Below are 15,139 nucleotides of genomic sequence, written 5' to 3'. Positions count from 1 at the left end.
GTGTGTTCAGTGCCAGACCTGTTCGCTCATGCTGTTGATGCCATCAGGGCCCAGGAGGTTCACGGCCTGCTTGACCAGGTCCGTCCGGCCGCAGTTGAGCATCCTGAAGCCCAGATCCTGCAGGAACTTGGCCTCTGTGGAGGCTGCATCAAGCTTTCTGGTGGCACAGAAACAATCCTCTGCTCTGCAGATGGAAACAGCAGATCCATTACTGTGATTAAGAGGGAGCTTATCTCTGAAATGGATTTTGAGATCAGTGGATATACATCTCTGCTGCATGCTGAAAGAAACAGAAAATGATTGCTGCTCAGCTTTCACAACGCAAACTCTTGGTATTTTAAATTGAGCAGCAACTTCATAAGTATTGAGCTGTTTGCATTCAAAGTCAGTTCACTAATATCTGAATTTGTCAACACTCACTTTTCTGTGCTTGCTTCTGAGTCCCTACTTTCCTTATATCTGAAAGTAGCTTTTCTTCAGGTGAGGCTTCAGCTGTGACTCATTATGACTCATATTTCCCGTAAAGCGTCTTAATCCGAGCTGTGAGCAGCTGTCACAGCTGAAGCTTCCACTGTGTCACAGAGAATCCTTTTCATGATGTTTGTCTCATTTTAACAATTATACCTGACAAATGTAAGGAGATGCTAATTGGTAACACACACATCTCAGTATTCCATTTATTACTTCCCTGCAAATATTTGTAATGTGAATAGACCATTCACCCACTGACATCATAACAAACAAAGCAAAATGACTGTGTGAATGAGTGTGTGAGCTGCCATAAGACAAACACAGCACACGGCTGTACAACTGTTTGTGAATAAGAGAAAAGAAATGAGACGAGAGAGAGAACAGGTGATACTGTAAGTGAGACAAAAACACAGAGAGAAGATTTATTGGTTACTGCTGTCCATAAAAGAGGGACTAACACACTTCATTTAGTCACTGCCAAGACTCATGAAGGAGTGTTTAAATTAGACAATGTGAGTCTACATTCTCTTTAGCAGCTCAATGAGGCTATACTGAGCTAAATGCCAATGTCAGTCTGCTAACACACTCTCAAAAACAACACTAAGATGCATGACTAGCAGATATTATCATTTTATTTTAGGGTGTTTGTACGCTACCATTTGCTAATATGGACTAAACACAATATACAGCTTAGACTGACAGGAATGTTGTTAGTTTTGTAGGTTTTAAATAAGTAGTTTTGATAAATTAACCTGATCTACCACTAGAAGAAAAGCCAATACATGTGTGGATGGATGTAGCAGTCATCATGACAATTTATCAAATAGCTGTTGGTGCGACAACAGTCAGGAGGGTTCCTCCACAAATGACCACAAATGTCCAAACAACCCACCTATATCCCATCTGTCATGCTACTAGTAATCTAGTCTCAATTCATCACAGCAGAGCAAGCCCAGGTGAATCTAATAACATCGACTCCTTCCATCCATATTCTGCTCCTTATCTGGGTTTGGGTCATGATGGCTGGAGGCTGAGCATGGCATTCCAGATGTCCATCTCTCCATTTTCCAGTTCCACCTGGGAGATCTGTGGCGTTCCCAGACCAGATAAGATATGTAATCCTTCCCTAGCGAGTTCTGGGTCGACCCCGGGGTCTCCTCCCAGTTGGACGTGCCCAGAAAACCTCTAAAGGAAGGCGCTCAGGAGGCATCCTAATCAGATGTGCAAACCGCCTCAGCTGGTTCCTTTCGATGTGAAGGGGAAGCGACTCTATTCCGGGCTCCTCGCTCTATCCTGCAGGCTGAGCCCGGCCACCCTACGGAGGAAACTAATTTCGGCCACTTCTATCCGCAATCTCATCTGCCAAAAGCAGATGAGATCTCACACTGATTACGCTCTTGAAATATGGTATGACGAATTGCTGTTAGTCACTCTTGTGTTTGCCGTGTCAGATCGAGGCAGACCTATTACAACGAGGCCTGCTACCAAACTGATGGAGGGACTGATCTCAGGCTGATTACACACGAGTACATCAAAGACCCAGACCGACCACGACCCACAAAAAAGAACAGTTTATTTATAAAGCTTTATTTATTTTTTTACTGACTTGATTCAGTCTCATCTGCCCTGTTATTATAATGACAGAGGGGATATCTGTTGTTTGTAGCATCCATGTTTGTGTTAGATTTACAGGTTAAACGCTATTTCTTAATGTTCATGTGAGACTCTACTGAACATCTCAATGACTCATAGATTTTATGATGTTGTACTTTATGGTCACACAGCACTTGCAGAAGGAAGCAGGACTCTCACCTTTTGGCTGATTCTCTGTATTTCAAGTGTCGTAACAGATAAAACTACCTCCCAGAGTGACACAGTGAGATTACTTCTGATCCCAGTGCAGCCCTTTTCTAACATGGGATATCTAACATTGCTGGCTTGATTAATCTGTTAAAGTGATGGCATCTAGTCATTCAAACACTGGCCACTCATACGTTCATGTTCCTACCACTCAGATGTACCTACAGTAGTGGCACAGAGAGCCACGGCACAGATGCAATTTTTGTCATATATGAAAAACTGGACAGTAAATCGAGTGATCTGGGATACATTATAATGTTCTAATAAACAAAAGATTGTATCTAAATCTCGGTGTAACAAATCATTTAACGGTAGCTTATAAAGTGTCACTTCGTCTGTGTTAACTCACCAGTCTGACGTATGAAAAATGACACACTGTGAACTGCTATTAGATCCTGATCGATCCTATGTCCATGTCAGGGATAATCTTTAACTAATTAATTGAAGTTTCTGTAGTTGTTTCGCGTCTAACTGTGTAAACTCTCTTACTTTGGAGATGTGGCTATAGATCCTGCTGCTGTCTGATGCTGAAGGTATTTAATAAAGTCAGAAGAAAAACGGCTACAAACAGCTGGAAGTAACAACCTTGTACCTGGTAACGTTTTGTCAAAATCCAGATGACTTTTATGACTGGTGAGACTCAAGCTGTTGAAGTCTGCCTTCATCAGAGCATTGTTTGATTTTTATGAACATAGATGTGAAATTGTAAAGCAAAGTGAACGACTGAAGTGTTTCGTGAACTTGACACTCAAACTGACTTTTGCTCGGGGCTTTTGTTGACCAATACTGGTGCTGCAACATGGAAACACTTTCCCCAAATCGTTTTATACAACTCAAAGCAGCAAACATTACCTGTGCTGTGTTAAAAGTGATATGTAAATGTTACTAGGTCTGACCGAGTAAGAGTAGCATTGCGACTTAATGGAAAAGCGAGCGGGGTGCTCATTCAGACATGAAGCCAATACGTTCAGATACCATTAGATTCAGAGAAAGGTGTGTGACACAGGCTACACTCTTACTTTATTTGTCGCGGTTCACAGTCCACACCCGGCAGCAGCAGCCTGGCAGCCTGCCTCACATCGTCGCTGTCCACAGAGAAGCTTCGTCGATGTTCGGTGTGGGCGACCGCCACCCGGATCCACTCCATCAGCGGAGGCAGCACCAGGAACGGCCTGCAGGGGAAAACAGATTTGTGAGCTTATGTTTAACCTTAGATTAGATTAGACGAAACTAAAGTCACATTTAATCATCCTATTTGGTGTCTAAAATAAGATCATTTTTAATATGCTGTCAATGTTTTGTGTTTAAAAGAAGAAAACAGGCCTGTGGGCAAACTTCAGAAAAGCTCCTTTCTTGGCTAAGCTGGCTGTAGAGGCATCTCTGTGTTTGACTGACAGAATGAAGGCAAATATAAACTAACTTGTGCTGCAGCTACATGTGATGGCTAGACTGTGTTTTGTTATTGGACAGAGAAGTACAGAACAACCCAACATCCATCACAAGTGACATTTGCAGCTACATTTATGCGCGAGTGTCGTTTTTCACTGTCACTTGTGATCTGACGCTTACATAAAGCAGATCTGGCCTCACATTAAAAAGCATGGAGTGTTTTATGGTCGAGGCATCTCCATCATCTTTTCAGCTGAAGTTTTTCTGACTCTTGACACGACTTTTAAAGCCTCCACCAGCTGTTTCAAGTACATATTTCATTTTCTCCATCTGTGGCCACACCAGCTGAATGAAAATGTTTTCCAGGGGAGTACGTGCCGGTGAGACTTTTTTGGCTTCCCACGCTGGAAAATTGTCCTGGAAAACTACAATTATAGCAGGAAGACGGAGGCAGTTGAGGGAACAATACAGGATTCCCTTGTTGATTCTAGTTTTTCCTGGGACACTTGTAGGAGGTATTTTGACTAAAACTGTAACCAGGTGCAGCTCCATCGTGAAACTGTGGCAATAATTCAAATATACACACTTCTGTATCCTTCCCTGCATTCCAAATCAAATACTTCTTCATTTCTATAAATAGTGCAGATTATCTTACAAAGTACACACTGTTGCATGTAGTATGCACAAAACTGTAACACACTAATCTGTCATAACACTGGGCATTAAGTTTTGACCATTTCCCTCAAATATCCGTCACAGTCTGTTGCTAAATGAGCTGTCATCTGTCTGTGCGCTCTCAGCAGCTTAAACTTGTTTGTACTTTTGCAAGACACTGTGACACATCCTCCGTGACGAATTGTGGGTCAGACTGGTCAGAATAGCATGCCTGCTAACACACTGCAAAATGCAGCCGTATGCAGCAGGACATCCTGGTATTTTTGACTTACTGCATTGGACATGATATGTATTGAGACATATTAAATCTTTTTTTAAGGCATACTACATGCTATAGTGGGGTGGATATTGCAATATCATGTCTGTTTTGAGGCATTGTAACAGTGAGGCAACGTTGCCATCAGGTGGCAATTACAACAAAGCCTTCAATGATTTTCATGCTTTTTAAAATTTTGGGCATTTTGACTAATATGCATTGTTTTAGACAAATAAGGTGACAAATACCACAGATATCATTGGAAAAACAGACGGGAAACGCTTGTAGTTTCAGTTGGACTCTACACAGGTAAAAAACATATTTAACCTCTTAAGACCTGGCGTCCACAAGTGTTGACATCACATTTTGGCTTATTATTTTATTTTTTATTTTAGTATTATTATTATTTTATTATTGGTATTTATTATTTTTTAAATTTATTATATAAAATCTTTTAAATATTTTTTAAAACATACTTTTATTTTCTATTTTTTTTCTTGTCTTTGCTTTTCAGACCAAATAGCAAAGAGAAATAAAAAATGCATATCAAACAAGAGCACGGGTCTTAAGAGGTTAAACATGAGTACTAATGTATAAAATATGTGTGAAAAATGATGACAGCATGTGTGATGCTGTGCACAATAAATAAATGTCATGGTAACAATATTAGAACACATTAAAGAGAAAATGCAACTTTACAGATGGAGGAAAAACAAGTGCACCCTTTGTACACACAAATGTACCAACTGCACCTCATGGATCATATAAATAGACAATTAAATGTTGGAAACGACCTTTGGATGTCAACACGAATTTTTCAAACTGATAAAGTCATCTCATGGCCAGGTTTTATAACACTTTATTCCCCTTTTGAATAGAAGAGAATCACTTAATAAAGACTCTGGTTCAACACTGATAGTCACAAACTTTCTAATTAAAGATGACCTCACAGATATCTGAAAAGGCAGCTCCACCAAATCAATTTTGATAATTTACAACTCAGATAGTCCCGAACAGAAAGAGATTTAGATGCTGTTATTACCTTCTTTAATCAAAACCAGTAATGGGGCTTGCCTGGCTGACGTGTTCATATTTCATCATTTATTTCCTCGACAAGCGTGTGCATGCTCGTGTGTGTGTTTATTTCTCTTTGGCGTACACACGTACACTCATGTGGTGTTTTGTCCGCTATTTATCTCTTCCCCCGCAGTGCAACGGCAGCCAGATTCAGGTCAGTCATTCATCAGATATTTAACCTCTTTACATCAGCCTTACCATCAGAATGAGTTGTTGTGTTGTGTAAAACTGATTTTCCTCGTTTCGTCATTTTTACTGAGTCACACCAGCGTAGATATGAATAATCTGTCCAAATTTAAATATGTAACAGTTGTGACTTTGTGTTGCCTCATAACCTTGTTTTCTTAAAAAAAAAATAGGAAGATAAAAGGAAAACTCACAGACGATTGAGTAAATAAATGAAAGGAACAGTTAACGTTACAAGTAGCATAACAAAGTGTCTCAGCAGCACATGCTTACAGAACAAGTTCATTGATTCTCTACGTCTCAGGACTCTACTGAAGGCATGAACACTATTAATCTACAAGATAGTCCCTCATCTGATGTTTTCATGATGATGAAATAGAGCGCTGTTTAACACATTGGTTTAAAAATCTCAAATAAGTGTTAAACTAGGTTGAGATCTGGTGACCGTGAAGGCCACAGCATATGATTTACATCCTGTTCTTATCCTTCACAACACTCAGTTACCCCTCATGCCTTCTGGATTGAGGCGCTGTCATCCAGTGAGCGACCACTGCCGTCAGGGTAGAAAGGTTTCATTACAGGACAAAGGTGATCACTCAGATCAGCTTGGTATTGATTTGCTGTGACCCTCCCTCTAAGCAGACAAGTGAACCATAACAGCAAAACTCCCCCCACAGCATAACAGAGGCAGCAGACCTTCTCACTGTACAGGTCATGGGTTCAGGCTTTTCCTTTCATGTGTCAGCCATCTGCAGTAAAAAAAATACTGTCATTTGCTTTCTTGCTGGGATTTAAGTGAGTAAATCAGTGCTGCTCCCATTACATGCTACGCCGCAGTTAGCTTGGCTTTGCAGAAGTGGGAACAGCTGACCTGGCAGTGTCCAAAACGCACAACCACACGTAGTAGGGATATAAACTTTAACCTATTATTTTTAACCACTAGTCAGTCATATTATCAGCAATAACTGATTAATCGTTAAAACAAATGAAGTACCGCAAGATCAGCTAGCCTTCCTAAGCCACTTAGCCAGAGGAATGCTGCCCTGGTAAACTTGTTTTCTTTCCATAAAAGTGAGCTCGCTGCTGGCTAAAGCCCAACAACCACCTCATCCATAACAATCAAAATTCAAGTAGAACACAACCTAAAAAATAATCACAAAACTACTCATTTAATGACAGTCCCATGATTCCTTGTGTTTGACATCATAGAACTGCCCAAAGTCTGAGCACACAGTCTGAGAACTGTAACTGGAAGCTAGGTAGGTATGGTAAGATTAGCTACATGAGTTGGCTGAACACTTTTTAATGATCGTAGCTTAACAACAATGTAGGAGGCCTTGAAGTCCCTCTCTGGTCATCGATTTAACCTCTACAAACTCAATCTGTGTATCAAAGTTAGAACTTTTCGCATGAAAATGTTTCCTTCCTCCCTTAACATGGCTTAGATGTAACTCTACACCAGTGTTTCCTCAAGAAGATGCAGATGGATGAAGTCTTTCTTCAACCACCCTTCGGCATTTTGCTGCAGCTGGAGATTCTGAAGTAGAATAATGATACAGGAAGCTCCATTCTGATGGATGACAGGGTTGTTTCCTTACTTTTGTTATGTATGAAACTCCCAGAAGTCTGAATTTATGTTTTGAGACTGTCATCTGTACACTGCAGTTTAAAGGTGGTAATGCTCAGCCATGAAGTTGACTGCTTGTTTCACTCATGGTGCCATATTATCCAGCATATTAACAGTACCAGAGATGTTAACTTTTTTTACTAGAAGGGGTCTTTAAACATGCATTTGATGGCTACATGGAAATAAAGAAGTGCACTGCTGTTCTTTTGCAAGGTGGACTGGAAGAATCCTGGTGTTATAATAATAAAGAAAATGTAAGATCACACTATTTATTCTGACATAACCTTGTTTGGCTGTCTTATGTGGTATCAAAGAGTTTAAAAGTTGCAACAGAAATGGCTTTTCGGATGAATCCTGACTGATGTGTTTGGTAAACGTTCCACTCTACATGTACAGTAGCTACAGTAGGCGCCCAGGGACGACACAGCACACCACCCTGAAACCATATTATGATTCAATGCTTCATTCCCGCTGTGCTGTGCTGTGCAGTGCAGTGGCTTATTCCATCCTCAGAGGATAGGATTACAAAGCAGCGCATCTTCCCAGAAATCAGCACCACGCTCCACTACGACTGACTGACAGTTCTAACTGCCAAAAACTCCGGGGAAAATTAAGTCAGTTATTTATGATAAGTCCAAGGTGTGAATTATATCAGAAAATGACATTTCAAAGGAATCTCTAAAAGTGAAGTGCTTTGCAAGTTGGTGGTGCTCTCGGATATCCATTCAGTCACATTAATTTCACACCACAGTGTGGACACTCGCTGAACCCAGAGAGGAAATCCTAGAAGAAAACCCAGACTGAAAAACTGGTAAAAATGCTCTTATCCTATTCAGCTGCCACTTAACGAGGATAATACCACTCAGAGGAAACGCAAAACCACTTCTTCATGTCCAATAGGGTTTGATTCCTTTAAAAATAAAAGAAAAGCCTTTTCAGAAGTGCAGAGCTGAAGCTAATGCATATTTTATTTGGCCTTTTCTGCATGAAGACGGGACTGAACAAAGATATCTTTGACAAGTTATGTTTTACAGTAGTTCAAAACACATTGTAGATGACACAGAGTGTTTTAATGCAGCGAATACAAGCAGATGAACACGACGCAGTGATCACATGCTGCTGTTAACAGATTTGATAATAAAAATAAAATGTACCACATAAAGCTATTGGGTATGTAACTTTTGCTGTATTAAGAACCTTTGGTTTTTTTTGCTAAAAAATGTGGATTCATATCACTGTACCACTTTTGTTGGGGGGCTGCAGGGTGCCTCGGTGGTTAGCACTGTTGCCTCGCAGCAAGAAGGTCGCCAGTTCGTGTCCCGGTGAGGACACTCGGGATCTTTCTGTGTGGAGTGCATGTTCTCTCTGTGCAGTGTGGGTTCTCTCCGGGTTCTCCAGCTTCCTCCCACACAGTCCAAAAACATGTTGAGGTTAATTATTGATTCTAAATTGTCTGTAGGTGTGAATGTGAGTGTGCTTGGTTGTCTGTCTCTAAGTGTAGCCCTGTGATAGACTGGTGACCTGTCCAGGGTGTCCCCTGCCTTCACCCTGAGTCAGCTGGGATAGACTCCAGCCCCCCGTGACCCTGGTGAGGATTAAGCGGTGTATAGATAATGGATGGATGGACTTTTTGTTGGCCTTACAACTGTTTCATCCCTCCCAGCAATCAGCAGAGAAATCTGGTCTGGGATCTTGGTCTCAATCGACGTACATCCCAGATTATTCAGGAATATTGACAGACTCATCAGAGCCTCCCTGATTAACATCAAGCATGTTTGATATTAATGAGTTAAAATCTGGACGGTTACAGTTTCCACCCACTCTGCTCTCTGGTTGCTCCCTCTGGCATGATGATCTTAGTGTGTGATGCACCATTATTTTTACATTTTGTAGGGTGTGCATGACTGAGATTAGAGAAGAATATCTGTGAAGTATCTCCTCATGTGTCTGATACAACCTATATTTAAAATCTGTTACGATTTTAAAACGTCTGAAGTGTGACCTAAGCACGAGCGCTAAATTTCTGGACAGCTGACACCAAAAAGACATCTGAGAGTTCCCTACATTGTTAAAAAAGTGAACATTTTCATCTCTCACTTATGGTTAGATCTAACTGACAAACCATCTCACCAGATCCTGGTTTTATTTGCCATAACTCATCATCAAAGATATTCTGATTTAAGATCAAAGTCCACTGTTATTGTGGACTTAATAGATCTAAATGATTTTCATGAGTCCATCTGCTGGCAGAGAGCCCAAAGTAAATCCTACTCATTTGTGATAATTATTCTCTCAGGCTCATAAAATGGTCCTCTACTCTACATTAGTGAACTAATGACAAACAGAACAACCTTGGGAAATGACTTGTGTGTGCTTTTTGCAGTGTCCTTATCCTTAAAGCATGAAATTGACAGATAAAACACACTTGACAAATTTATTTTGCAAGATTCTCATTACGGCCGACACTAATTTTCAGTCACCCATCATGACTGTGCCCTTTGTATGAACTCAACTATTCAGGATACTTTTAACAACAAATGTAGATTTTCAGGGGTAATTCTGACTCACCAGGTCCCAGTTCAGATGATAATGAAACAGACTATTTTCCTCTGAGGCTTTTAAAGCCATGAACTAGTCTCAGATGTGCATTAGAAAACCTTTAAACATTAAATGAAACAAGTTGATTTCATGTTATAGTCACTTTAATCACATTACAAACCCATCAGTAAAGGTCTTTTAGAGCTTTACTCCCTCGTGGCCCTCTGGCTACCGTAATTTCCTAAAAAATGATTTCAAACAGAACCCCGTACCCAACTGAGAGAAACCATTTGGGACTGTGGTGTTTACTGTTTGTGCAGCTGCCTGGTCTTTCTGTAAATTTGCTGTAAGCACATGTTTAATCAAGATAGCAGCTCTTAGATATTGACACACTGTGTTTGCCTAGTCTAGATTTTGTGTGTATCAGTTTCTCATTCCACAACCACAGCTATCCTTGTCTTTACACCTACATTCTGCCAGGAATTTGAACTCTGGCAAGGGTTTGCAAAAAGGCGAGGCTTTCCCTTCTGTTTAGCAGTTGGCTGATCAATGTGACAATTGGGACCTCCTCCCTGTCCTGAGAGCTCGCGCTTCAACTGATGGCTGCTTCCCTAAAGACATATTTACAGTTCAGGCTTTGAAAAAGAAGGAGGGCCCAGTCAGGAATGAAAACACAGAGGGTAGTGTTATCCATTGATACAGACAGCAGGCCTGCAGCAGCACAACCGTCACTGTGAAGGAGCAGATCTTTTACTACTGTACCTTCTCCTGGATCCTCTGTCTTTCCTATAAACCTGTAAAAGCGCTGAACCACTTCTCTTCTTCTCAAGCTAAATTCAAGCCAGGTAGATATTCATAGCTCAGGTGTGAAAATTATCTCAGTGATTTAGACCTCACAGAGACCTGCGTGAAGTTTCACGAAACCCGAAAAGATGATTTTATCCTGTTTAATCGTATTCTGTCTCCATCCCATCCCGCTGTGTTATTCGGCCCCTTTCTACTTGTCTTCAACCTTTCAGCAGAATGCTAAACAGAGAATTTTCTCTCCAGGGAACCGAGAGCCTGCTGACATGTCACTCCGCCTGACATTCCTCGTGCTCCCCTGGGTCGTCGAGATGGAGTTTTATCTCTTTACAGTGGAGGAAAGATGTTGGAATATCTGTCCATCCGTCCATCCAAGTGAAGTCCCCCTGGTTCCCATCAATCTGTTCTACGTCTAGGGAAGTGTCAGCGCTGACCGGCCCACGCAGCTTCTTACGAGAACGCTTGTGGGGCGAAAAACTTGTGCAAGAAAGTAGGAATGTCACTGCTCGGGAGAGGATAAACGCACCTACGTATCAAGAGGGAGAACATTTGTAGTTTTTACGTGGAGACAAAGGACCACATATTAAGCCTGTACAATGTAGTTAACTGAATGACGTAAATGGTAACAAAGGAATTATGGTCAAATGGGCCATTTTTGGTCTTTCTACTGTGCCACAAATTGAAAAGTGCTCACCAAGACCTGTTCCATTTAAAAAAAAGCTCTGAGTAGTTATGCTTTCTTTTGCCTTTAGACAGCCATTAGTCTCATTGAATGAAAACCACTTCTTCACAGTGTGCAGTCCAGGAAATGCAGCGACACTTACAGCGCTACATGTGTGTCTGCGTAGACATTATTGGTATTGGCGATAATATTAGGGAGCAGAAATAAAAAGCACAGTTTAACTTTGTTGGTAGCGTAGACAAGGTAATCACAGGGCACTAAAAATGTAAAAATGTTAGAAAGTACAGGAAAAATACAAGTTTCAAAGATGTATTTATCATCAACTTTGGGACATTTTTCCATTAACTGTCATCAGTTTTACTCAAATCTCAGAAATTATTCAAAAAAGTTCCAATTACCACTCACATTTACCCCTTGCTAGCTATTTGAAAGCAACTTTTAGAGGTAACTTTTAACGACTTAACTTTGAGTTGTTGTAAAGCACCTGCACTTGTATTGGTTTGTGTAGTTTTGATCTTGGTCAGGGTAGATCACTTCCCTCAGGAAGGGTCCAAGCATTAAACTGTGTTACAGCTTCTGAGGTTTAAACCAAATAATTTGATTATTTCTGAGCTGCTCTGTGAGTAATATCTGCATTGCAGTGCTCAAACTGGTGATTCAAACTGGTAAATTCTATCCTCTTTCCACGCTGGGTTGGTTTTTTGAGTCCAAAATCTTCCCAGTGCCATCTTTTCTTAACCCTGCTTGAGCTATCTGCCCCCTACAATGGAATAAAAAAGGTCCTGCCCTCTCAAATACACAAGCAGACTTTGAGAGTTGCTATGCAAAGAGAAACAGGGTGAGTAGGAGGAGGAACATAAGGCCAATTTCCTCTGCAGGAAGCTTTGTGCATGTTCTGACCACAAGAACCCCGTTACAGAACCTCTTTTAGGGCCATTTTCAGAATAGAAAAAGCAACTACTCCAAGATAGGTACTTCTGAGCATCTCTGAAAACTAATGGGTGGTACTCAACAGAGACTCCTTATTCTTGGAAAGGACAAATGCTGATTTGTCAAACTTGTAGAGCACAACAAGCACCATTTATTTTCTGCACTCTTTATGTCCTTGTTGAGTAGCAGTCTTCTCCTCTCTAATACCGCCATCAACAGTGGAAAAATTCCCCATTTGAGCAAACATAACAAACACTCCACTGTTCTGTCTATGACGTAGAAATTGGAGTTACATCCAGTACCTCATTTGCTGCTCTTTTGGTGCATGGTTTTGCTGTCATTGGACAAGTACAAAGGATTTGGGCGGTTAGTCTTTTACAGTGCAAAGAGCGGATGTAAAAGAACAAAATATTTAGTATAAGAACAGTATGGTTGGGTTGATGCTGTGGGATTCTACACTGTAATGGAAACAGACAGACTGAAAGGCCATATTATGGGACCGTTTCTGTAAATACTTGTGTTACCTTGCACCTGAACCCAAGTTCCTGCAGTGGACAGCTGCCTATAAGCACAACTGAAGGTAGTGAAGGTCGTGTACTAACACAATGAAAACATGTCGTGTGTATTATCACTCCTCTTTTCTTTCTGGCAGTTTTAAAATGCCAGCAATTTTCCACTAGGACCACATAATTCCAACATTCTCAGTCCCAGTTTATGATCTGTTGGTCCTCACCTGAGTTCAGAAAGAGATCACAGGACCAAACATTTCTACTGCTGGACTCACCTCTCAGTCTGTAAGGTGACTTTGGAGGGCTCAACGTTGGGGTTCTCCCATTCCATCTGCGGGCAGTGCATGAAGTAACACAGGGTATAGAGGGCCTCGGGCTCCCAGTGCACCGTGGTGTTGGTCTTCTGGTGGACTGGAGTCCCGTTGCTGGGGTTCTTGATGTGCAGCGGCTGGAGGTGGTGCATGGCCCGGGACACCAAATCACCTGGAAGGCATTTTTAATATATGAGAACGGTGCGTGTACTTTGACAGCATGATGTGATGCAGCACAAACCAAATGACACAAATAGAAATTCATTAAAGATGAAACAACAACAATGTGTACTACGCTGACAACAAAGTCCTACGCATGACTCTCACAGCACAAACCCTTTTTCCTGCAACACTCCTCTGACATACGAGTACTCACAGCACTTCTGTGATGAAGTAGAGACGCACTCATTCATTCACACACCCTCTGATTCAGCAAACACAGTCATACACATATGCCCACACAATCTTGAGTGGGAAACTGCTGCCTTGAAATGAATCTTGAGCACATCATACCTCTTTCAACAAAGCACTCAGGCGTGTGAGCTCTTATTCCCACCTAATTTTATCAGGAGCTACTGTTCTTGTCCTCTATTCCCACTGTTTGGTTATGTGACCGTCTAGAGAGCCACAGGGAATCTACAATATCTGTGTCAGTGAGTGTGTGTGAATTTTAAAACCCCGAGGACTTTCTACCACAAGAAACGTGACTGTAGACTGACAAAGAGATGCATCTTCAAAAGGAGAATTCACAATAAGCAACTAAACAAGAAGGACCTATTCTTACGTGTAGCGTGCAAAACTACGAGTCTGTTGTAAGTATTACAGTGATTCAGGGTGTCCTTTCTATTTTTTATCCATCCAGGGTACAGCGTTGACAGGTGATGTCTTCATTCATTTCATACTGTCTCTGTGCAGCAGGAGAAGGCAAAGAACGAGAGGTAAGTCAGAATTGTTTCAGTTTTAATAGTTTTGAACACCAAATTCTCGTCAATACATCTTTACTACAGTGGCAGACATTCGACACTGATGTTTAGAGAGTCATAATTCTCTGATTTAGACTGCTTCTCAGCAGTTTATCGATGAGGTCATTAGTGATGCATTTAAGAATAACGATGTTGCTCTGAGAGGGAAAATATCGCAGTGTGGGCCTGCAGGGTTGATTTCTCAGAAAAATGTGCACCCCCATTGATCTAATTATTTACTCAGTTTACTGGAACACTGGAGGTTCCAGCGGGAATGGAGGAATATGGACACTGAGCTAAGACAGACAACAGTCTCATTCAAGTGAGATGCAAATATACCAATATATGTGAAAATTTCAGGGTGTGAGCTGCAGTGCAACAGTAAACACATCGGTGCACCACACACACACACACACACACACACACACACACACACACACACTCATTTTCTGATCTAGTTTGATTGTTTATTCCAAAAATACCCAGTCAGAGGAAAGTTGGCCTGTCTTGAAACCTCATTTCTTAGACAGAGTGACACGGTGAGTCTGAGCCTAAGGTTCTTCATCTGTCAAACTAACGGCCCCTGACAGAGTTCACAGGCAGTCAGACGAAAACAGAGCTCGCTGCTCACAGCAAAGTTTGCACTGAGGCTCTAGGGAACCTCATAGACGTTTGAGAAAGAATTAAATATATCAATAAATAGTTAAAAACAAATAAAACATGGAAAGCTGCCATCTTCAGATATGACATACCGGTTATGTCGTGTGCAGCAGGAGCAGCTTCTGAATGTGTTGAGTGCAAATCAAAAAGTCAAAGTTGGGACTGCTCTCATATGGATAAGGTGGGGTGGCTGGATGGGCCA

The 15,139-nt window shown here is 41.3% G+C and overlaps 1 protein-coding gene across 1 annotated transcript in view; it reads right to left on the bottom strand.

Moving 5' to 3' along the window:
- LOC103362095 (ankyrin repeat and BTB/POZ domain-containing protein BTBD11-A) overlaps positions 1 to 15,139 on the bottom strand; it is a gene marked incomplete at its 5' end in the record, with an annotated part of 73,702 nt that overhangs the window by 35,462 nt on the left and 23,101 nt on the right. The window contains 3 exons of the mRNA XM_008288360.1: positions 19 to 184; positions 3,351 to 3,503; positions 13,280 to 13,487. Coding sequence (XP_008286582.1) covers positions 19 to 184; positions 3,351 to 3,503; positions 13,280 to 13,487 — 527 coding nt within the window. The remainder of the gene's footprint in view (positions 1 to 18; positions 185 to 3,350; positions 3,504 to 13,279; positions 13,488 to 15,139) is intronic.

This window comes from Stegastes partitus, unplaced genomic scaffold, assembly GCF_000690725.1.
Source record: "Stegastes partitus isolate 25-593 unplaced genomic scaffold, Stegastes_partitus-1.0.2 Scaffold555, whole genome shotgun sequence".
Taxonomy (NCBI): Eukaryota; Metazoa; Chordata; class Actinopteri; family Pomacentridae; genus Stegastes; species Stegastes partitus.
The sequence above is the reverse complement of the archived record's forward strand: the minus strand, read 5'-3'. Positions and strand labels throughout refer to the sequence as shown.